The sequence below is a fragment of the Stenella coeruleoalba genome (genome assembly GCF_951394435.1).
Source record: "Stenella coeruleoalba genome assembly, chromosome: 16".
In the NCBI taxonomy this organism is placed as follows: Eukaryota; Metazoa; Chordata; class Mammalia; order Artiodactyla; family Delphinidae; genus Stenella; species Stenella coeruleoalba.
The window spans coordinates 55,166,975-55,191,483 of NC_137162.1; the positions used below are offsets into that span (position 1 = coordinate 55,166,975).

The following is a 24,509-nucleotide window of genomic DNA, read 5'->3' on the forward strand; positions in this document are numbered from 1 at the left end:
GTGTCAGGACATACAGGTATTTTCCATTGCTGCCAGCCCTGACTCATACTTGGATTTTTTCCTTCCAGCCCCGGGTGCTGTACCAGTTGGACCGGATCACCCCCACCCAAATAGAAAAGTTTCTGGAGACGTGTAGGGACAAGTACATGAGGTAAGGATGCTAACTGTCTTAGACTGCCAGGCTGTCACGTGGGTCTCTTGTATGCTTCCTGTTTCCCCAGGAAACAAAATCCTGCTCCCACACCGCTTACTAGTCAGTGGGTAGACAGGCTGGGTGCTCCAAGATGTGGAAATAACGGCGAAGAAATTTCCGACTGCCCTCTCCCCACAGAGAAGCTACCGATGTGTTTGGCAATTGCCCGCTGCTCTGTCCACCTTCAGTACCATTTGTCAGCAGAGCTCTTAGATCTTCTCCAGTCATCCCACGCCGACCACCGGTAGCCACACAGTATTCACTGTCATCGTTGAACCCCTCCGAGCATCATGTCCCCTCATCTGCACCTGTAACTGATTTGTGCCAGGTTCTTCCTCTGTCACAAGCCTAGCCTGGGTCCTTGCCAATTCCTTCCTGGCCCTGATGGCATCCGTATTTTTTCTGTTGAAAGGAGATCATCAGAAGCCTCCCCAGCAGTTTTTGGTTTTGTCTTTTTTGGCCCCTTTTTTTTTTACCCCCCTTGCATCGTGAGGCTTGCAGGATCCTACTTCCAGTTCCCCAACCAGGGATTGAACCTGGGCCCACCCGGGCCCTGGCAGTGAAAGTTTGGAGTCCTAACCACTGGACTGCCAGGGAATTCCCTGGTTTTGTCTTTTTAATTGAAGTGTAGTTCATCTACAACACTGTGCAAGTTCCAGGTGCACAACATAGCGATTCGCTATTTCTATATATTGCAAAAGGATCACCACGGTAAGCCTAGTTACCATCTGCCACCATACAAAGATATTACATCATCATTGTCTGGATTTCCCACGCTGTACATTTCATCCCCGTCTCCTTAGCAATTTTCCTGGACTTTTCATCCCTACCTTGTCCTTTCAGGGCACAGATGGAGCCAGGTTCTGCCGTGGGCGCACTCTGTGCCCAGAGCATTGGCGAGCCGGGCACCCAGATGACCCTGAAGACTTTCCACTTCGCGGGCGTGGCCTCCATGAACATCACCCTGGGTGTGCCCCGCATCAAAGAGATCATCAACGCTTCCAAGGCCATCAGGTGCCCGCATCCGTGTCCCTCTTGTTCTCACACTCACCTGTCATGATCCTTGAGAAACAGTGTTTCTCTTGGGTGTGTGTGTGTGTGTGTGTGAGAGAGAGAGAGAGAAAGAGAGAGATGCTAGCGGGCAGTTTCTCAAACTCCGGAGTGAGACGTGCTTGTGTTAATCATATCTTGCCTTTTAAAAAACCCAAACTGGAAAAAAATAAGTCCAAACTGGATAGAGTCAAAATTGATGCAATGGTTCTTTATGGCCACAAGTCACATGAAAGAGAGAAACCTAAAAAAAATGCCTGGAAAACTTGGAACGATGTGTCAGTGTAGATTTCATCCTTTTGATGTCATTATTCCCAGGCTCACTAGGCCTGACTAACATGTCTACCACTTGAGCTATGGTCATATTCTGTGACACACTCCCTGTCCGCCCACACCCCCGCCCTGGTGATTTCATGATAGGATTTGTGGGTGATGTGAGACTAGGAAAGACAGAAATACCTTATAGTGCATTCAGTGACAAAATCACGTTTCACCTCTGATCCAAGTCTAACGAAATGACAGTATAACATTAAATGAAAGAAAGCTGTACTTGGTTCTAGAACAGCACCTGTAGACGTCCAGGGTGGTAGGAGTTCTGCCTGCCTCCTCTACGTTGGTCAGATCTCCCAGGAATGTGCGTTCGGGGGATGCCGTCCAGGACAGCGAGGATGGAAGCTCCTAGCTGGTGGTTGGAGGAGGTGGAGGTGTCCTGAAGAGGAGATTGTAGGGGTGGCAGTGGAAGTGGAGGAAGCTGCAGAACACGAAGGGTCAGTTTACTCAGGGAGCAGAACTGAAATAACTACTCATTAGGACCAAAGAGGAAAAGGTAGGTTCGCTTGGCCAGGAAGAATGTTCTGAAAGTCACTCAGTGACTGATCGATTGGGCTGCCTCATGAGCACGTGTATGTGAAGCCCTCAGTGGCGTGCCTGACTCCAGTAAACGCTCAGTAAATTGCGGTTGCTGTTAACATTACAACTGCAAGTGGTACCCGGGCTTAACAAAGCGGTATTCTTCAAACAGCCTCATTCCTTGTGCTGTCATCATTTGCCCTTACTTCCCATAGCACTCCAATCATCACAGCACAGCTGGACAAGGACGACGATGCAGATTACGCTCGCCTCGTGAAAGGGAGAATTGAGAAAACCCTCTTGGGAGAGGTAAGAAGAAATCTCTCTTAATAATAAGAAAACTAAACCAGCAGCGTCGCCAGTAAGCGTAAGAACCACTTGTAGTGGATTTACTAGTCAGTGTGTCCACACTGCTCTGTATCCTTAAAAAAATAGAGTGAGCCTTGTATGCTCTGAGGGAAGGGAAAGTGACTGATGAACATTCTGATCTTTTGACACCACAGATTTCAGAGTATATTGAAGAAGTGTTTCTTCCTGACGATTGCTTTATTCTCGTCAAGCTCTCCCTGGAACGGATCAGACTTCTGAGGCTGGAAGTGAGTCACGTAATTAAACGCGTGGAGGAAGTCATCCTCTTTTAGCCCCAAGATAGGCGCTGATAAACTAGGTCAAGAGCTATGCAAGGCACAGGAAACCCTGCAGAGGCTTTCACTCAGTGTCTGTTCTGTGAGTCTGTTGTACCTTCATGTTTTCTCTCTATGCCTGACCCCAGCACAGACATTGCCACCCAGGGACACACAGGAAATTAGTGGAGGTTTTGTGCAGGCCATAATACCCATTTGCTGTGATAACAGCATTACAGCATCTGGAAGGACTGTAGTGCCAGCAGTGTCTTACTCACCTGTGGGCCCCCAGCACAGTACCTTGCTGGCTCAGGAGATGTTTTTGGATGAGTGGATTGACCTGGCTTAATTATCGTTGGTGTTTATGTACAGGTAGCAATGGCAACAAAAGGGTTGGGGGGTGGGGATCTACTCTTTAATGAATAAGGCAGAGGTATACATTACGGTACATAAATACACAGTATATCTCCAGTATTAAAATATCGTGGTGTGGAGAGAGATGGGGTAAAAATGACTGAAAAGGCTTAGAGGGGCAACGATGTAAAAAGACCAAGAAACCCTGGAACCGCAGCCTCCAAACCCTGCTAGTAATGTCCTGGGCGTGCGGTCCCTCGCAGGTGAACGCTGAGACGGTGAGGTATTCCATCTGCATGTCCAAGCTCCGCGTGAAGCCTGGCGACGTGGCCGTGCATGGTGAGGCTGTGGTGTGTGTCACCCCCCGAGAGAACAGCAAGAGCTCCATGTACTACGTGCTGCAGTTTCTGAAAGAGGATCTCCCCAAGGTGAGACACAGGTCACCTCTCCAGGACCGCGTCTGGCCTAATACCTGGAGATGCATAAAGGGAGGGACCGCGCTTACCTCTAACCTGAAGAGTCAGGTGTCAGGAAGCCACAAGGGCGTTGTCACTGCTGAGACTGAGGGTGGCGCCCTGTTTCTTCGTTTCTTTGCTACACCCCTAAGGAGTCAGGCAGGTTCCGGTTTCCTTCTTAGCACTGCCTCACCAACTCTGCCTGTTCGGTTTCTCTTTGTTCTTTCATAAAACTGGTGGTGGAAGGGGGCATGGTCCCCTGAGCTTCTGCTTCCCCCCAGCCACTAGAGCAGCACACAGGCACTCCCAAGTTTGGCATGTTGCTGACAATCACCACTGAAAATGAGGTGATCAAGATCACAAACCCAGGCCATGACGTTCCCAGTTCTCACAGCCACTGTGGTTTCCCAGGCTCCTGGGTGGGTGGGGGCCACAGGCACTGCGGGGTCTGGAGCCTTATCTGTCTGTGAGTCCAGGTGGTGGTGCAGGGCATCCCGGAGGTGTCCCGAGCTGTCATCCACATCGACGAGCAGAGCGGAAAGGAGAAGTACAAGCTCCTGGTGGAGGGTGATAACCTGCGGGCAGTCATGGCCACCCACGGTGTGAAGGGCACCCGAACTACCTCTAACAACACATATGAGGTACTGCTTACGGCCAGGGGCACCTTGCAGTCGTCCCGTCTCCCTCCTGGCACGCTCCTCTGACCCTGCCGTTTGCCCTTGGTCTGCACTCCCATCTCTGGGGAAGGGCACGGGGTGCCGGGAGCTGCAGGGTAGAGGAGGGCATGGCTGCCTCTGCTCATCCTAGCCCTCCGCAGGTGGAGAAAACCCTGGGCATCGAAGCTGCCCGGACGACTATCATCAACGAAATCCAGTACACGATGGTCAACCATGGCATGAGCATTGACCGGCGGCATGTGATGCTGCTCTCCGACCTCATGACCTACAAGGTTCGTGGGGGCCTGGCAGCCAGGCGTCGCAAACCCAGTTTCGGGAGCACAAAGTTTGTAGGACACATAGCGTGCCCAACTATGATGACCACCGTTACCCCAAGACCGAAGTACAGTGGTCAGGTTTGGGTGTACTGGTAAAATTCCAGCGTGAAAATTTCAACCTCATGGCAAGAGACAGAGCATGGTTTTTGTCCTTTTTAGAAATTTTATCCTAAAAGAAAACTAGCCATTGCCAAAAGCCCAAGGATTCCATGGCAAACTGAGGTTTATTCCCTGTTAAACCCATTCATCACACTTCTTCTGTAGCCATTTCCAGGTTAAAGAACAAGTTAACATAACCTGAGGGGGGAACTGAGGTTGGTAGTTTTGGCCATGCTGGGTCTTCGTTGCTGCACGCAGCTTTCTCTAGTTGCGGCGAGTGGGGGCTACTCTTCGTTGTGGTGTGCGGGCTTCTCATTGCGGTGGCTTCTCTTGTTGGGGAGCACGGGCTCTAGGCGTGCAGGCTTCAGTAGTTGTGGCACGTGGGCTCAGTAGTTGTGGCTCACGGGCTTAGTTGCTCCGCGGCCTGTGGGATCTTCCCGGACCAGGGCTTGAACCCATGTCCCCTACATTGGCAAGCGGATTCTTAACCACTGCGCCACCAGGAGGTCCCGAGCATGTCATTTTTATTCTGACTTTTTTTTAACATTATAAATGTTTTCCATGTTGTTACATAGTTTTATAAATACACTTTTTTAATGATGGCATAACATACCTTTAAATGAAAGCACCTAAATTTACATAATTCTTTTTCTACCTTGAGGCTTTTAAATTATTTGAGTTTTGAGTTCTCTGAACCATAAGAAACATCTTCAGAAGTACTCTAACTTTTTTTTTTTTTTTTTTTTGCGGTACACTGTTGTGGCCTCTCCTGTTGCGGAGCACAGGCTCCGGACGTGCAGGCTCAGCGGCCATGGCTCACGGGCCTAGCCACTCTGCGGCATGTGGGATCTTCCCGGACCAGGGCACTAACCCGTGTCCCCTGCATCGGCAGGCGAACTCTCAACCACTGCGCCACCAGGGAAGCGCAGAAATACACTAACTTTTAAAAGTTAGATTCTTAATTTTACTTTTCAGGGATTTTTTTTTTTTGACCGTGCCATGCAGCTTGCAGGATCTTAGTTCCCCAACCAGGGATTGAACCCAGACCCTCAGCAGTGAAAGCGCAGAGTCCTAACCCCTGGACCGCCAGGGAATTCCCTACTTTTCAGTTCTTTTATTAATTAATTTTTATTGGAGTATAGTTGATTTACAGTGTTGTGTTAGTTTCTGCTGTACAGCAAAGTGGGTCAGTTATACATACACATATATCCACTCTTTACTTCTCAGTTCTTAATTCTTTGCTCCAGTGGCACCTGGCTGTGAGTGTAGGGATCTGTGTTGTCAGTGGCTGATGGCCTCAGAGGGACACAGGTGGGACACACAGCTGTTAGGATCCTGTTTAAACCTGAGACTGTGACTTGCGGCTCTGCTGATTTTTGCTGCTTCTGTTGAGGGAAGGCGGGGCATGCGTTTTGTAAGTGGCACGAGTACCAGTCTGGCTCTCTCTCCCGTGGCGCAGGGTGAAGTCCTGGGCATTACTAGGTTTGGCCTGGCCAAGATGAAGGAGAGCGTGCTGATGCTGGCCTCCTTTGAGAAGACAGCCGACCACCTCTTTGACGCCGCCTACTTCGGGCAGAAGGACTCCGTGTGTGGTAGGTTTGGTGTTCGTAGCAGCCTCCCCAGAGGCCTTTGTGGATGCAGCTTAGACCGTGCCTGGGGCTTCTCAGGAGGTGGAGAAACTGAGCAGGCAGAGCTTTTACCTAAGAATAAAGTCACAGATCATGGAATTGGGACTGACCTATCTTTTATCTCCAGAGCCTGACTGTGGCAGCCTGCATCCCTCACATTTGTAGAGGGCTTCTCTGTCAGTACAGGGAAAGGGTCGCCGCTGGGCATGTAGGGATTTTCTAGTCCTCAGAATTACAGTCGGCCGCTCCGATCCTGCGCCAGGCGCCCGCTGCCCTGACTTCCTGAGCGAGGCAGCCAGCACGCCTGCGCCGGGCACCTTGTATGGCGTCTCGGCACATCAGCGAGGCGCAGGTATCGAACCCTTTCTCGGTGAGAAGACCGAGGGAACTGACTCGCTTGTGGTGAGCGTCTTGCCCTGCACTAGCCTCCTCTCCCACCACACAGCGCCTCTCTGACAGGCCTGGGGGAGAGGGAGCCCGAGGGGCGGCTGTCACAGCAGACCCCTGCCCACTCGGAGTGCCCACTTTGCTCTAGCCTTTCTCGTGCCGCAGCAAGACCCTGTGGCCTGAGGTGGGAGTTTGTGAGGGCCTGGGGCTCCAACAGCGATGCCAGGCCTGACCTTCGTCCCCGCCGCCAGAGCTCTGCTTCCTAGTGGCCATTTCCCCTTGGCCACCCAAGAGGCTGGTCAGGTGGGGCCCCAGTCGGTATATGCCTATTGTTTGCTCCTGAGATTAACTCTTTCTTTCCCAAGGGTCACAGGTTGCAAATAGAGAGAAAGAGAAATTACATAATTCTTTAAGATAATGAAAGGTAAAAGGAAAGAAAAGGGAGCAGAGATTGGGACCGGAGAAGGGCAAGGCCAAGGCAAAAATAAGAGCGAGTCTGCTTGACAGCAGGGCTAAGACCCAGCTCCCCAGCTCTACCACCAGGACGCTGGGCCTGGTCTTTGCTGCTGCCCTGCTGTGGCCCCGCCTACCGCCCCTTCTCCACCACTGACCCCTCTGGGCACCTAGCGTGGTCACCCTACCCCAACTTTGAAATCTCCTGGTCCTTTAAATGTTGTGACTCAGTGTCAGCCCTTACTACGTGTTGGCTTTTAGTTTGGTTGTTTACCTCTCTGGTGCCCTGATAGCACAAAGCCCAGAACGTAGCAGGTACACACTTGCTTATTGTAAAACCAGAAGCCTGACGCAGAGCCCAACATTTAGATCTTAAAAATCTGAAAAGGAGCTTGGAGAATCTGCACTGTCACCTTACTCCTGTCACTCTGCGAGGGCCCTGCCTTCTGAGAGTCTCTTATTCAGGCTGTGGACTCCGAGACTGGGGTTCTGTTAAGCCGCCCTGACCCCTGGGCACAGGGAACAAGTCTCTGCTGCTGTCTCCAGGGGGACTGGCATCTGCTTCCTATGATCCCATTTGCTTGTCTCCTGGGCCCTAAGTTAAGGAAGTGCTGGGTGGCAAACTTGGGCTTTCCTGAGTGTCATTCAGTATATCCTTGCTGTCTGAGTGTAGCGCTCATGAAGGTGAGGCCCACACGGTGCCTTTGGCTCAGATGGAGAGACCTCTGTGCCAGCAGTGGGGCTGTGAGCGGGCACTGCCCTTCGCTGGAATTCCCCCAACCCGTCCAGGAGCGCCATGCCACGCCTTCAGCGTCTATAGATGAGGCGTGAAGCGAGCAGCCCGGATTCAATCCGTCGATGTGTAGTGGGGCTGGGACTCCAAGCCCAGTTTCTGACTCCCAAGTCAGTAGTCTCTCTGTCCTGAAAACCTACCCGTGTGTCGAGAAGCCCTCTAACATCCTTTCTGGTTGGTTTCAGGGGTGTCTGAATGCATCATCATGGGGATCCCCATGAACATTGGCACCGGGCTCTTCAAGCTGCTCCACAAGGCTGACAGGGACCCAAGCCCTCCCAGGAGGCCCCTGATCTTCGACACAAACGAATTCCACATCCCCCTTGTCACATAGTCCAGGGAAGAGGGGATCGTTCCTGACCTTGGCTCCTTGTCGTCTGGGAAGGGGCTGGAGGCCAGCAGCTGACTCGTGAGCTTTGTGCTCCCCAGGACCGAGGCCCTGCCATCCCCACCGTGCTGGCAGTCAGAGAAGCCCCGGCATCCTGGGAGCAACTCACCCAGTGACCCAGACCACAGCACAGTGCTTGCTGGGGAGAACCGGGATTTGTCTGTTTGTTTGAAACCTAATTAATCTAGGGACAGCTCAGCACCTCCTGCCCACTCCACCTCCCTGGACTTGAGGATCCCCCAGCCCAGAATCTTTGCTCGTTCCCACCTCACCTGTCCCTCTGTCCACTCAGAGAGGTGTCCCACCCCGACCGGGAGCCAGGTCTAAGCCCCAGGGCCAGGGCACATTCTCAGTTCTTCCGTTCCCCAGTCATGCTGCAATCTCCAAGTGTGACATACTAATGTAAATATTGTTACTATTATTTATTTGTCCACTTTGAAGAATTTGGAGTTTTTATTGTTATTTTGAAACCAAGAAGCTATAGAAACCAAGAAAGCCAGCTTTGAAGCGTCACTGGAAAAACTGGTTAAGCAAATGGGACCATGTAGGATTTGTAACTGAGCTGAAACTGTCATGAGGCCACGCTGCTCTGAAACATCTTTTGCAGACCTCCCAGCTACCCTCTTTTTGTCTACTTCCGACCCCCATAGTTGGGGCTCAACCTCATGACGAGAGGCAAACCCATCCTTCATGGCCTGGAGACGCCTCGCTGGAGTGCGGGGCCTGCTGAGGTGGGCGCTGTCGTGTACACAGAGATGAAGAGTGAGGCTGGTCCAGACCCACACACCACCTGGGCAGCATCCACACCCTCCTGCGGAATCTGCATGTGTGCCCTCCCACCTGCGGCCAAAGAGCACGCAGCTCAGTTGCAGAGCTGGGGGCCTAGAAAGTGTCCCAGGGGAGTGGCGGGAGCGGGTCCTCCCAGAGGGTGCAAGCAGACACCAGCTCTCGGGGCTGAAATGGTCACCCAGACAGGAAGGGCGAAGGCCTGCACAGGGGGGGGTGCAAGCTAGGGTTGGGGACGCAGCCCAGGTGGCACAGCAGGCTCCTCAAAGAGGAGATCTGTGACAATAGAAAGCACATGTCAGGCTATGAGGAGAGAACCAACGGGGCATCCTGGGAAAACCTATGTTTAACTGCCTGCTTGGGCTTCTGCCAGTGACTGCACTATCACGGGTGGGTTTTTCAAGGCTTATGAGGGGGTTTTGTGCAACATAGGAAAGAAATGTGTGTAGCTTGTCTTCAGAGAGCACAGGGTTTTGCTTCTTCTGGAGACGGTGGTTCTTTGTGCTGAATTTGCTCCTGGGGATTGGCCCAGGGCCACGGAGAAGGAACTGCGGCAGCTGCAGATCTACTCCCTCTGGAGAACGCTCCATGGATCCTGTCCTCCTTCCTTCCCTGCCCAGAGCCAAGTTTTATCGCTCTGGCTCTTCCTTCCCTCCCATGAGGCCTTGGAAAACCAAGGCTGCTTGGTTGGAAGTGAGACGATAGTGAAAAGTGGGGCTTTGACCCTGCTTTCTGGCTCCGTGCACTTGAGAAGGAAGGTCTGCTTCTGAAATGACAGCCTGTTCATCTCCGTGTATCAAGCCACTGGAAGAAACAACAGCACAAACCAAAGAGATGGGCATCTGTTGAGCAAGAAGATGGTTTGGATGATTAAAGAGATGGATGTGGTAAAAGAAAAAGTAGGGGAGAGTCGAAGAATTCAAGCAGTGTAATGTACCTACCTTCTTTGGTCATTCCTAGTCGACTCCCCAGGTTCTGAGTTAATGCCACTAAGGGACTTAGCGTAACCCTTGGTTCTTGGGTCTGTGTTTGGGATGAGTGCTTTCCCTCCCATACTGACGTGATTTTGAGTTAGGAATTCCTGACCTGAGTGACTTTTCAGCAATGCTCAGGCTTAAATTCTGTTAAAATTAGTTTGATCCCCACGCCCATGAGGTTAACCTACAGACTTCTCTTAGGGTGCCAGTGATGTGAAAAAAGGCCATTTTTCACATTCAGCCCCCCCCCCACACACATCTCTGAACTAAGGTGGCCTGGTTGAAGACGAAGTGTTGAGTCTATTAACACGCTCAGGGTTGCGCCATGAAGCCTCACCACGGACTCTGCTTCTCTCACCCAACCTGCCAAGAGCCACAGAGCCACACGGCTGGCTTCCTGAAAACTCACCTGGGAAGTAAGCCACAGGCCTGATCAGATCCAGGACTGCTGGAATCCACGTAAGGGCCAGGGAGGGTGGAATTGGGTGGCGGGAGGGAACACCGACGCCCACCTTGCTCTGTTTGACACATACGTGTAGTTGGGGGGGGGGGACCATGATATCCATGTGCTGCTGTGAGTAATAAAGGCGGTACTGGGACTTCCCTGGCCGTCCAGTGGTTAGGACTGCGCTTTCCATTGCAGGGGGCACGGGTTCCATCCCTGGTCGGGGAACTAAGATCCCGCATGCCACCCGTTGTGGGTGGCCAAAAAAATATTTTTAAATAAAAATAAAGGCAGCACCGCCAGGAGCCTCCTCCTGCCTCGGCGAGCACTCCCTGACTCCTGCATGAGACCTGTAATTGCAGTGGCTGCAGGCCCGGGGTCAGGTTCAGGCCAGCACGCGGTTCCGGGAAGGGGCACACCCGCAGTGAGGAGTGAGATACCCTCGTGGTGCTGCCAGCCCTGCTGGGCCCATAGGCAACGCTGACCAGTAAACCCTACTCCAGGTTCCCCACCGTGCATCCCAGGGGTGGGAGTTAAAATTGTCCCTAATGTGACCATCTGCCCTGCCCTGGCCTCGGGCTTTGTGCAAGCGCCGAACTCAAACACCAGATAGCAGTGTGTTCTCGAGAGTGAGCTCAATAGAAGGTTAGGGTTTTATTCTGACCTGTTTGGAAGAAATAAGAAAAACATTTAAATTCCGTCTCATCCATTAACAGACACATGTTTCTGACGGGTGATCTGTCCAGTTCTTGACCCTTTTTCCATCCTACGTACCAGGGGATCGAAATAGCGATTGACTCAGTTACAGTCCCCACCCCCTACCCCCCCATTCTCCCTGCTTTGTTCAGGCCTTTGGGGGTGGAAGAGACATTCTGGAGTCTTTCAGAGTATGTGTCAGAGTTAAATAAATTACAGTGCTGTGTTTCTATTTCAGGGTTTATCCATTTGTATTCACATTGATTCATGTCTGATTGAATCTGACACTATGGAATGATTATTTTTCTTGAATTTTTGTTGTCTCTTGGCAGAACTCTCTTTTTCTACCAAAACTCAAAAGAAGAAAACTTGTTATACAAAAAAGTGTAGCAGTTCATCCCTGTGGGTTGTGAAACAGGGTGATTGGGATACATGTGAGCTGTAACTCCCAAGATAATTAATGTTCCCGCCACAAGCCAGCCTCTAGAGGTAAGCAGTGAGCACCCAGCGCCCCCCGCCCACAGTGTAGCTAATTCAAACCCAGCGGGATGCAGCAAAGTGTCCCCCACACCCGTGGCCTAAAGATGCCACCTGACCAGGATCAGGTGTCTAGCTTAACTGTTCTTTCATTCATTCGACTAGTAAAGGCCTGCTATGTCCAGAGTCTTGTCATAGGTACAGCAGTAGACAAAACAGGTAAATCTGATACTCATGCATCTAAAAAGAATTCTTCAGCAGAAGGGGGTGGAGCAAACTTGATAAAAATGTGTCCAGCACAGGGTAGGGTTAAAGCTGCAAAATTCCATATGACCTAGCAACCCCACTACTGGGCATATATCTAGGGAAAACCATAGTTCAAAATGATATATGCTCCCCAATGTCCATTGCAGCACTATTTACAATAGCCAGGACATGGAAACAACCTACATGTCCATCAACAGATGAATGGATAAAGAAAATGGGGTGCCTATACACAACGGAATATTACTCAGCCATAAAAATGAACGAAATTGTGCAATTTGCAGAGACGTGGATGGACCTAGAGACTGTCATACAGAGTGAAGTAAGAAAAATAGCATATGTTAATGCATATATGCGGAATCTAGAAAAATGGTAAAGATCTTACTTGCAAAGCAGAAACAGATGTAGAGAAGGGGGTGTGGGATGAATTGGGAGATTGGGATGGACATATATACACTATTGATAACTACATATAAAATAGATAATTAATGAGAATCTACTGTATAACACAGGGAACTCTACTCGATGCTCTGTGGTGACCTAAATGGGAAGGAAATCCAAAAAAGAGGATATAGATATAGATATATGGCTGATTCACTTTGCTGTACAGCAGAAACTGACACAGCAGTGTAAAGTAACTATACTCCAATTTAAAAAAAAATTTTTTTTTTAATGCAGAATTGAGGGCCTGGCTCCTTTGGGCAGGCTCAGTACATCAGGCCTCACCAGGGCGGAGAATGGTCCCTCTGAGCCAGCCCAGCCCTCAGGTTCCAACCCTTTCATATAGGCCCTCCATGCCCCATCTGGCCTTCCTTGGGCCTGGATTTTGGAGGGTGTGCCCTGAGCAGAGGATGTGAGCCTGTAGTTACTGGGAAAGGATGCAGCTATCCTTATCCCACCCCCAACATAGAGTTAATAAGTGGATATTATGCTTTTGTTCTGTGCCAGGTGGTGTCCTGAGCCCTCAGAGAAAGTCCCTGCATGCATGGGGTTTACCATCTGAGCAGGTTGTCAGGGTCATCTTGTGGTTAAGAGCCTGGGTTCAGACTGTCGGAATTCAAATCAAAATTTCCGCTTTTTATCCGGTGGCCTTGGGCTAATGATTTAACCTCTTTGCCTCACTCATTTATAAGATAGGAATGCCATTTATTGGTACCTAACTGATAGGGTCATTGTGAGTTTCAACATGATTATGCATATAAGGTCTTAGTACAGTGCCTGGCACAGAATACATGCTCATTAAGTACTTTTGCAATTATGGTGACTATCACTATTTTTACTGAAAAATATGATTTGCGAATTCACAAGTAAAACCCAGTCCTCTGACCCTTTTTAATTCACTCAGATGGATCTGTCTTTTGCGGCCTTGGAAATAGGGTCTCCCTAGACATAACTCCTGCCTCACTCTCTGCTCAGTTAGATCCCAGGAAGTATTTCACACGAGGGACAAAGAAGGCTAGGGAAGGGAACAGACGTTTGGCAGTCATGTGGCTGAGGGCTTGAACATTTGCATTTAGGCCATGAAGTAAATGTGATCTCATTTGAAGGGTTGTGGGTAGTAAGTCCAAAATAACTCAGACTTTTTATACAGAGATGTGGATATTGACATATTTATTTACATAGGTGTATTGTATAACAGGGTGTCCCTCTCTTTAAAAGAGAGGTTGCCATTGAAAAATCATCAGCAAAGAATATATTAAGAAATTGGTAATAATGGCCACCTCTGGGGATAGAAACTGGAAGACTGACGGGTAGAGGCATGAGGGACTTACTTTCCGCTCCTTTCTACTGTTGTACTTAGGTACTTAAGTACTTAGGTATTGCCTTTTTTATTATTTTTTTTAATCGATATCTGATGGTAAAGGAATCAAGTCATCTCGGAGCAGACTTTGTTCTGGAAAGTGATGAGTGTCCTGTCCTGAAAATAGCTGAGTGATCCCTTCCAGTTATATAAACATAAATCAAGTAGGCACCAGATATTCAGGGAGGAGGACATCGTTATCAGGATAAGTTGACAGAAAAAATCTAAGTTAACACAGCCTTGGGACTTCTCTGGCGGTCTGGTGGTTAAGACTCTGCATTTCCACTGCAGGGGGTCGGGTTCCATCCCTGGTCAGGGATCTGAAATCCCACATGCCGTGAGGCGTGGCCAAAAAAAAAAAAAAGTTAACACTGCCTTAAATACTTATGATTCTCTTTTCCGACATAAAAAGACCAGAGAGGGCGTTCCAGGATTGATAAAGCAGTTTCACAAAGCTGTGGGGGACCCAGGCCCCTCCCAACCTCCCCTTCCCCAGCCCTAGGATACGGCCCAGCCCTCCTTCCTCATGGTCCAAGGTGGCTGCTTGAGCACTAGGCGTTAGAGCCAGAAGAAAGGGGGAAAGAAGCATAGCACTTCCCTTGAAGGAAAGTTCCCAGAAGTTAAATTGGCATTTCTGTTTACATCCCCTCAGGTGGAACTAGACAAACCGAGTTCCCAAGGAGGCTGGAAGATGGTCTTTGGGTTCTGGGTGGCCATGTAGGGGCTTCTGTTAGCAAAAAGCATGGAGAGGAGCAGAAGTAGGCAACAATTGTGTCTGCCTGTGGAGTATCAGGACTTTTTGTTTTTGTTTTTGCTTGACAAAAGTTGGGAAATTTTCCTAAACCCCTCAGAACTGGAATGTTGCTGGGGGGTGCAACCATGGAACCTCTTCCTTTTCAAAAGGGACTGAGACACCACCCCTACCCCCCCTGCGCCGGCCCTTCACTCTCCCCTTTCTTTTCCCTTTCTTGCAAATTTTATGCCTGAGTTTTTGTTGTTTAATTATCTGACATTTAAGGGACTTCCCTGGTGGTCCAGTAGCTAAGACTCTGCACTCCCAATGCAGGGGGCCTAGGTTCGATTCTTGGTCAGGGAACTAGTCCCACATGCTGCAACTAAGAGTTCACATGCCACAACTAAAGATCCTGCACGTGGCAACAAAGATCCTGTGTGCTGCAACTAAGAACCGGGGCAACCAAATAAATAAATATTAAAAAAAAAATCTGACATTTAAATTAGATCACATTCCTTAGCAGACGGTTCAAAATGTCTCTAGACTGATGGAAAATGTAACGGTCAAGCGTTCATTCAATAAATAACACTGTTTATTGCTCACCTACTATGCCCTGGCCCCAGTACCAGGTGCAGGGTATTGAGTGGTGAACACTTCCATGACTCCTTTCCTTACGGAATTAATGTAGTCACATCACTATCCAGCAGAAATATAATAGAAGCCACATATGTAAGTTAAAATTTTCTAGTATCCACATTTTTTTAATTGTGAACTTAATTTTAATAATCTACATAATTCAACATATCCACAATATTTCAACATGCAATCGATATAAAAATTATGAATGGGGCTTCCCTGGTGGCACAGTGGTTGAGAGTCCGCCTGCCGATGCAGGGGACGTGGGTTCGGGCCCCGGTCCGGGAGGATCCCACAGCCTGTGGAGCGGCTGGGCCCGTGAGCCATGGCCACTGAGCCTGCGTGTCCGGAGCCTGTGCTCCGCAGCGGGAGAGCCCACAGCACTGAGAGGCCTGCGTACCACAAAAAAAAAAAAAAATGAATGAGGTATTTTACACTCTTCATACTAAGTTTTCAAAATCCAGTGTATGTTTTACTCTTAACAGCACATCTCAAGTTTCAAGTTCTCAGAGCCCATATGTGGTTAGGGGATACTGTATTCAGATTGAAAAGCAGTCTGGATGAGACAGTAAACAAATGGACAATTACAAACCGCGCTAAGAATCGAGGAGACAGCTGCAGTGATGGAGAAGGAAGAGGAGGCCTCTGTGAGCAGTGACAAAGCGGATTCCTGAAGGATGAGCAGAGCAAGGGTATGAGCGTTTCCATGCAGAGGGGCCAGTGTGCAGGAAGGCCTGTGGAAGGAGGGAGCCTGGCCCCCCAAGGGCCGCCAGTGGGAGACCAGCCACTTCATCTCCAGGAGCTCTGACCTGGGCTCTGAGCCGAGGCCAGGCCCCAGAGAGTGCCCACGGCCTCCTGTCCCTCCTGAAGCTGCCCACTCAGCTCCTCTACTCACTGTCTGAGGAACTTGCAGTGAACACCTCTTGAGGCTTAAACTCGCCTGAAATCATCTTCTGTTGCCTCTGAACCTGGCCCCAAACCCAAGGCCTATTTTTTTTTTTTCTTTTTTTTTTTTTTGCCTCACCACACAGCTTATGGGATCTTAGTTCCCCGACCAGGAATTGAACCCGTGCCCTCAGCAGTGAAAGCACAGAGTCCTAATGACTGGACCACCAGGGAATTGGTCCCAAGGCCTATTTAAAGGTGGATAATCTACGCTCAGAGAAGTCAGAGAGAGGCTAGTGTAGAAGGACTCGTCTCACCGCCTCCTTAGGAAGCTTGTTGGCACAGAGTAACATTTGGTATGCACTCTCTACACTGTGTGCCTTGGACCTGTGCTTCCAAACTTCTCCATTTCCTTGAGGAGGGGAAGCCAGGAGTGAGAAGAATCATGCCACTGCGCCCTTCCGTCTGCACCACTGCTGAAGAACGAGCCGTCACATACCACTTGAGGTTGACGTTAGAAATAAAATAAACCGGACTCCCCAGATAGACTCCACCAGTCTCCCAGGTGCTCAAGACAAGTGGTTTTTTCAGCTTTCTGTAAAACAGTACTCAGGGTAGGTATGAATTTGCAGGTTTGCCGATAAATCCATTGGTCCAGCAGAAATACTCCTGGACTCTCCAAGACTCAAGCTGTAGTCCTCACTCTGCCTGACATTAGCAGCACTGCCTTAGGCACGCTGCTTCCTCCTTTTGGTCTCAGTTTCCCAGTCTGTAAAATGGACATTAAACCCTCAGCCATGCCTGTCTGCTTTAATGCATCTTCTGAGGCATCCAGGAAACTGGAAGACTAAACTGTTAGCTGTGCTGCCAGAACACATGGAAGGAGCCGGTCACAACTGATGGAGCCTCCATTCTTCACCACTTCTTCTCAAACCTCATTCTTAGTCCCTTGGGAGAATTGTCCCAAGACCGCTGTCCCAAGAGCCGGGCCCCAGGAGCCCCAGCCCTTGTGGCGGTGCATGCCACCGCTTATCCTGGCACTCCCTAGCCCCTTTCCCTAACCCTGCGCTCCTGGCACTCCCTAGCCCCTTTCCCTAACCCTGCGCTTAGACCACCGTTTAGCCTACAGAGTTAAGTATTTTGCTAATTATATCTCCCCCAGTAGAATGTAAGCTCCAGAAGGACAGGTATTTTTGTTTGTTTTATTCGCTGCTGTAACCCCAATGCTTAGCACAGTACCTGGCATGTAGTAGGTGCTTTAAAAATATTGTGGTTTTTTTGTTGTTTTTTCCGTGCCGCTCAGCATGTGGGATCTTAGTTCCCCAACCAGGGCTAGAACCTGTGCCCCCAGTAGTGGAACTGCAGAGTCCTAACCACTGGACCACCAGGGAATTCCCTAAAAATATTCTTTGAATAAGTGGGGTAGATTCAATCTGAAATTCCCTCTCAGTAGAGTCAGGGAGTGAGGGCCTTGGAGCCCAGCAAGCGTGGACTTGAATCCCTGCTCTGTCACTTTCCAGCTTCCTCGCAGCTGCTCCTCGTCCTGAGCCCCCAGTCCCATTAAGCATCTCCTGTTTGCTGCAGGATCTATTCAGGGACTGCAGGAGCCTGACTGCTGCTTGTCCTTGCACCACTTCCCAAAGGCTCAAGTCCACCTTTGCCGAGGGAGGCCCCCTCGTAGCGCTAGAACCAAGGGCGAGGGGCCCGGACCACCGCCTCCTCCCCTCCTCCCATTTCTGCCTGCAGGCCTGGGCCCCAAGCCTGGCCCCAAACATAAGAGCCGGAGCCAAATGCTTCTAGCATATACCACCGTGGGTGATTTATTTAAGGGTCTCCAAATAATCACTTAAGTGTCACCATGGCAACCAGAAGAGTTGCCATGGAGATTGGAGCAGGAAACGTCCCCATGGAGACCCCTGGGAGACTCTCTAGGAAATCATTACCAGGTGGATGGGGCTTGGGAAAGGGGAGCTGGACAAATAAGGGAGCCCCACAGTTCTGTGTGCTGGCAGGAGAAGGGGGGTGGTGAAGGGCCAGGGTGGGAAAGACCAGCTTAAAAAGGCAGCAAGTTAATAATCTCCACCGACTCTAAGGGACCCGTGTGGTAAATAACTTCTATTGTATGCACAGAATATATCTGAAAGAAAAGACAGGAAACTAGTAAAAGTGGTGGCTCCCGAGAAGGGGGTGGAGGAGAGAGATTTTTCACTGTATGCTCTTTTGTATATTATTTGAATTTCTTTTATTATAGGTATGTAGATATTAAATATTCCAAAATTAGGGACTTCCCTGGTGGCGCACTGGTTAAGAATCCGCCTGCCAATGCAGGGGACATGGGTTCAAGCCCTCGTCCTGGAAGATCCCACATGCCGCAGAGGCATTAAGCCTGTGCACCACAACTACTGAGCCTGCACTCTAGAGCCCACGAGCCACAATTACTGAGCCCGTGCGCCTAGAGCCCATGCTCCACAACAAAAAGAAGCCACCGCAGTGAGAAGCCCATGCTTCACAATGAAGAGTAGCCCCCGCTCGCCGCAACTAGAGAGAAAGCCTGCACGCAGCAAAAAAGACCCAACACAGCCAAAAATAAATAAATTAATTAACAAAAAATAATGATAAAAGTTTGGTAATGATGTATAATAAAGTTAATCTCAAAAAAAATAAAAGTTCTCATCACAAGAAAGAAAATTGTAATGATGTAAGGTGATGGATGTTAACGAAACTTACTTTAAAAAAAAATTCCAAAATGAAATAAGTTATTTACAGAGCACTTACTATGTTAAATATTTTATATCCTCAAAACAACTCCATAAAGTAGGTATTATCCCCATTACATAGATGGGGAAACTGTGGTTCAGAAAGTGGCCCACAGTCACACAGATCAGTGGGAATCAAACCCAGGGCTCTCCAGCACCCCGAAGCAAGTCTGGATTCTCTGATCTGCCACTGACGTGCTGAGCACCTTTAGGTAACTGTCACCCCTCTGGACCTCACTTTCCTCACCTATAAAATAGCTTGGCACTTTGGACTGGATGAAGGCAAACGTGATGCTACCTCTGGTATCCTGTGACCACAGCTCTTTAGGAGGATTTCTAAGCGCTCTTATCACAGCCTGTCTCTTCCTTTTCCTCTCCCTCACCCCACTCTCTAATCCCACCCACAGCAGTGGATCTTCAGGGTTCTAAAGGAAACACATAAAGAACTCAGAATGTCAAGCCAGGAGGACTTGGGTTTTTTTTAATTTTTTAAAATTTATTTACTTTTTTTGGACGTGCTACACAGCATGGGGGATCTTAGTTCCCCGACCAGGGACTGAACCCACACCCGCTACAGTGGAAGCGCGGTGTCTTAACCACTGGACCACCAGGGAAATCCCCAGAAGGACTTTTTTTTTTTTTTTATATCTTTATTGGAGTATAATTGCTTTACGTTGGTGTCCCAGAAGGACTTTTGAAGAACCTCTAGATCCTGTCTTAGCAAAGGAGGAGGGTGTGGCTCAAGAGAGGGAAGGCGAGCCACCAGGAAAATGCAAACCCAAACTGAAATCCCTCCGCACACCCATTAAGATGACTACAGTCAAAAAGACGAAGGGTAACAAGCGTTTGTGAAGCTGAGAAATTGGAACCTTCATACACTGCTGGTGGGGAAATTGGAAACTTCATACACAGCTGTGTCTTAGCTTGAGCTGCTACAACAAAAACCCACAGGCTGTATGGCTTAGGCAACAGACATTCATTTCTCCCAGTTCTGGACACTGAGAAGTCCTAGATCAAGGTGCTAGCATATTCAGTTCCTCATAAGGGTCGTCATGCTGATTTGCAGACAGCCAACCACCTTCTTGCCGAGTCCTCACGTGGTGGAGAGAGGAAGCTCTGGTGTCTATTCCTCTTCTTAAAAGGACAGTAATCCCATCATGGGGGCACCACCCTCATGATCTCATCTAAACCTAATTATGTCCCAAAGGCCCCACCTTCTAATATGTTAAGGCTTCGACATATGAATTGTGGGGGGCAGGCAAACATTCAGTCCATAACAAGCCACTTTGGAAAACAAGTCTGGTAGTTGCTCAAAAGGTTAAACATAGGTTTACCACATGACCCAGCAATTCCACACCTAGGTATATCCCCAAGAGAATTCAAAAATATTTTAACACAAAAACTTGTACATGAATGTTCATGGCAGCGTTATCCGTAATAGACAAAAAGTGGAAAGAACCCAGATGTCCATCAGTGGATGAACAGATAAACAAAATGTGACATACTCATAGTGGAGTGTTATTCTGCCACAAAAAGGAATGAAGTACTGACACATGGTACAATGTGGATGATCCTCGAAAACATTACGTGAAAGAAGCCTCTCACAAAGGATCACACACGACCACATGTTAAATGATTCTATTTATATGGAATGTCCAGAATAGGGAAATCTATAAAGACAGAAAGTGAATCAGTGGTTGCCTAGGGCTGAGGGGGTAGGAAGGTTGGATGGTGACTGCTAATGGGTATGAGGTTTCTTTTTGGGGTGATGAAAATATTCTAAAATCGATTGCAGTGATAGATGCACAAGTCTGAGTATTCTAAAAGTCACTTCATTGTATACTTTAAATGGGTAAATTGTAAGGTGTGTGAATGATATCTCAATAAAGCTGTTTTAAAGAAGAGAGTGAGATGGACTTCCCTGGCAGTCCAGTGGTTAGGACTCGGCGCTTTCACTGCTATGGCCCCGGGTTCAATCCCTGGTCGGGGAACTAAGATCCGGCAAGCTGCGTGGCACAGCTAAATAATAAATTAAAATAAATAAATAAATAAATAAAAGAGAGTGAGAGGGAAATTACTACCCCAAGGTCACACAGCCTTAGTGGCCACTCTAGGATCTGCCTCCTGGCCAGCCTCCTCTCACCCCTTCTGCTCTGTATAAGAGGGGCCAGCAGGGCCTCTAAGGCTGCTTCCGAAATGAGCAGGTGCAAAGTACTGGGGGCTTCATACTGTGCCCTCCTACCCCTGCCCACCAGCCACAGCAGCATTCTTTTTTTTTATTGAAATATAATTGACTTACAATGTATTCATTTCAGGTGTACAACCTAATGATTCTATATTTTTATACATTATGAAATGATCACAATAAGTCCAATTACCGTCTGTCAGCATCAGAGTAGCAGTCTTTAATAAATTGGACAGCCTCAAGATTTCATTTGGAGAAAGAGTTCCACAGCCAAAAGGAAAAAAGAGTAAAATTTCAAAACCATCAATGAGAGAAGGTATTAAGGAGGGAAGGCAAAGTGATTAAGACCCTGAGCATCAGCCTTGTAGGAACCATCTCTTCTTATTCTGATGCTTTGACATCATGGGGCCTATGCTGACCCTGAAGAGACTGTGCTTCTCAGGAGTAGCCAATTCCGACAGACAGTAGAGGGCTCTCCAGTGAGTACACCTTCTATGTGCAAACTAGTCAATTCAGAGCCCATACACCAACCATCCTCTTTATCAAGACCTTACAAACTCTCACACTCTAGGTGACTATTTCCCTGTCCTAATCATCCCAGAGCCAGGTATCAGACAACTAGGGGTGGCCCTATGCCCCAGAGCCCACTGAAATTATTCAAACTAGTCAGTCCTATGCCTGTATATTTGTCTCACCTGTGTTTCCTGCAGAAACCACAATAAAGGCTCTTGCCCATGTTCCCTCCGCCATCCTGCCTCCTGACTGACTGACCCTGGTGCTGCCTGGCGTGACCCTGCATGGTGTGGCCCTTCCTCTTGGGAACTGTGAGTAACATACCATCTTTTCTTTCTTTTTTTTTAATTGAGGTTTAACTGACAGATAACATTATATTAGTTTCAGGTGTACAACATAATGATTCAATACTTGTATACAGTCTGCCCTCTGTATCCAAGGGTTCAGCAACCATGGATTCAACCAACCATGGATCAAAAATATTCACACACAAAAAAATTCCAGAAAGGTCCAAAGAACAGGACTTGAATTTGCTGCACCAGCAATTATTTACATTGCATTTACGTTGTATTTACGACTATTTACATGACATTTACATTGTATTAGGTATTATAAGTAATCTACAGATGATTTAAAGTATACAGGAGGGGTTTCCCTGGTGGTCCAGTGGTTAAGAATCCGCCTGCCAATGCAGGGGACACAGGTTCGAGCCTCAGTCCCGGAAGATCCCACATGCCGAGGAGCAACTAAGCCCGTGCACCACAACTCCTGAGCCTGTGCTCTAGAGCCCGCGAGCCACAACTACTGAGCCACGTGCCACAACTACTGAAGCCTGCCTGCCTAGAGCCCACGCTCGGCAACAAGAGAAGCCACTGCAATGAGAAGTCTGTGCATGGCAATGGAGAGTAGCCCCCGCTCACCACAGCTAGAGAAAGCCCGCGCACAGCAACGAAAACGCAACGCAGCCAAAAAAATAAATAAATAAATGTTTTAAATAAATAAACAAATAATAAAGTATACAGGAGGATATGTGTAGGTTATATGCAAATGCTGTGCCATTTTATATAAGGGACTTGAGCATCTGTGGAGTTAGGTATCCTCAGGGGTCCTGGAACCAATCCCCAGGAAATATTGAGGGATGACTGTGTATGCAAAATGATCACCACAATAAGTCTGGTTAACATCTGTCACCATACATAGTTACGAAAAAAAATGTTTTTCTCGTGATGAGGACTATTAAGGTCTACTCCCTTAGCAACTTTTTTTTTTTTTTTGGCCGCGCCGCGCAGCTTGTGAGATCTTAATTCCCTGACCAGGGATCAAACCCGAACCCCCGGCAATGGAATCGTGGAGTCCTAACCACTGGACCGCCGGGGAATTCCCTCTTAGCAACTTTTAAGTATGCAATGCAGTATTATGAAGAATAGTCACCGTGCTGTACATGTACTATCTTTTCAATAACAATCGTCTCCTGATCTGCTGGCCTCATCATACCTAAATAAAGTCTACATTTTAAAGCAGGCCTCGTTCTGCTCTAAGCTTGCCTTGGCTCCCTATGACCTCAGGCGAACTCCTTCACCTCCATGCTTCACTTTCCTCATCCATAAACCCGGCTTACCCAGTTGCCCACTGTACCTGCCTCAGGGCCCTCATATATAATTGTGTTGTATATATAATTGGCTGTGGTTCGCACAAGGGGGCCATGCTGAAGACCCAAGTGGACACTTCCATCTAGACCCTGCTCTGCTTGCCGATCTATGGATCTGCCAGGAAGAAGGAGCATCTAGACCTAATTTGTAAAAAGGCCCAAATGGGTCAGCAGTGGTCCTTCTCTACCTTGCAGGGCTGCCATCAGTACTAAAAGAGGTAAGAGCTGTGAAGCACCTAGCACCTAGTACAGCACCTAGCACTCCAAAAATGGTGTCATTGTGGTCTCTGGAAGGCAGGAGGGGGCTCCTAGGTACTGTGACAACATCAAGGAAGGCGTCCATTCTTTTTTCTTTTAGGGGTGGAGGGCTGTAGGTGTACCTCAAGTTGACTTTATTTAAGTCTCAAAGGAAGATGATCTGAGTTGACACCCAGGCTATGAATTAACAGATATTTGTATGATCACATTCATAGCAGCTTTATTCACAATAGCCAAAAGGTGGAAGGGACCCAAGTGCCCAGTGGTGGATGAATGGATAAAGGTGTGGTGTATCTATACAACGGAATACTGCTCATCCACAAAAAGAATGAAATCTTGCCATTTGCAACAACATAGATGGACCCAGAGGGTATTATGCTAAGTGAAATAATTCAAAGAAAGACAAATACTGTATGATTTCACTTACATGTGGAATCTAAAAACAGGGACTTCCTTGGTGGTCCAGTGGTTAAGACTTGATTCTCCCAATGCAGGGGGCCCGAGTTTGATCCCTGGTCAGGGAACTAGTTCCCGAATGCCGCAACTAAAGATCCGGCATGCTGCAACGAAGATCCCACGTGCTGCACCTAAGACCAGGTGCAGGGAAATAAATAAATAAATATTAAAAAAATAAAAACAGAAACAAATGAACAAACGTAACAAAACAGAAATGGAGTCATAGATACAGAAAACAAATAGGTGGTTGCCAGAGGAGAGGGGCGTTGGGGGAGGAGAGAAAAAGGTGAGGGAAATGAAGAGGTACAAATTTCCAGTTACAAAATAAATGAGTCATGGGTATGAAGTGCACAGTGTAGGGAATACAGTCAATAACAATGTTATAACTTTGTATAGTGACAGAGGACAACTGGACATCATGGTGATCATTTTGAAATGCATGGAAATATGGAATCACTATGTTGTATACCAAGAACTAACATAGTGTTGTAGGTCAATTATGCTTCAAAAACAAACAAACAGGGCTTCCCTGGTGGCGCAGTGGTTGAGAGTCCGACTGCTGATGCAGGGGACGCGGGTTCGTGCCCCAGTCCGGGAAGATCCCACCTGCCGCGGAGCGGCTGGGCCAGTGAGCCATGGCCGCTGAGCCTGCGCGTCCGGAGCCTGTGCTCTGCAACGGGAGAGGCCACAACAGTGAGAGGCCCGCTTACTGCAAAAAACAAACAAA

General features: G+C 48.5%; 1 protein-coding gene across 2 annotated transcripts in view; it reads left to right on the forward strand.

Annotated features, from left to right (window-relative positions):
* POLR3A (RNA polymerase III subunit A) overlaps window positions 1–21,691 on the forward strand; it is a 61,372-nt gene extending 39,681 nt beyond the window's left edge. The window contains exons 23-33 of one of the 2 annotated variants that reach the window (XR_013824417.1): window positions 69–151; window positions 1,037–1,207; window positions 2,308–2,401; window positions 2,596–2,688; window positions 3,333–3,497; window positions 4,001–4,165; window positions 4,342–4,473; window positions 6,077–6,209; window positions 8,064–10,488; window positions 11,503–11,659; window positions 21,618–21,691. Coding sequence is in view for 1 of the 2 variants with exons in the window: in XM_079901050.1 (XP_079757176.1) it covers window positions 69–151; window positions 1,037–1,207; window positions 2,308–2,401; window positions 2,596–2,688; window positions 3,333–3,497; window positions 4,001–4,165; window positions 4,342–4,473; window positions 6,077–6,209; window positions 8,064–8,212 (1,185 nt within the window). In the remaining variant the exon portion in view is untranslated. Of the gene's footprint in view, window positions 1–68; window positions 152–1,036; window positions 1,208–2,307; window positions 2,402–2,595; window positions 2,689–3,332; window positions 3,498–4,000; window positions 4,166–4,341; window positions 4,474–6,076; window positions 6,210–8,063; window positions 10,817–11,502; window positions 11,660–21,617 lie in introns of those variants that run through there. The other variant, XM_079901050.1, reaches the window with a different exon arrangement.
* Window positions 21,692–24,509: the final 2,818 nt, after the last annotated feature.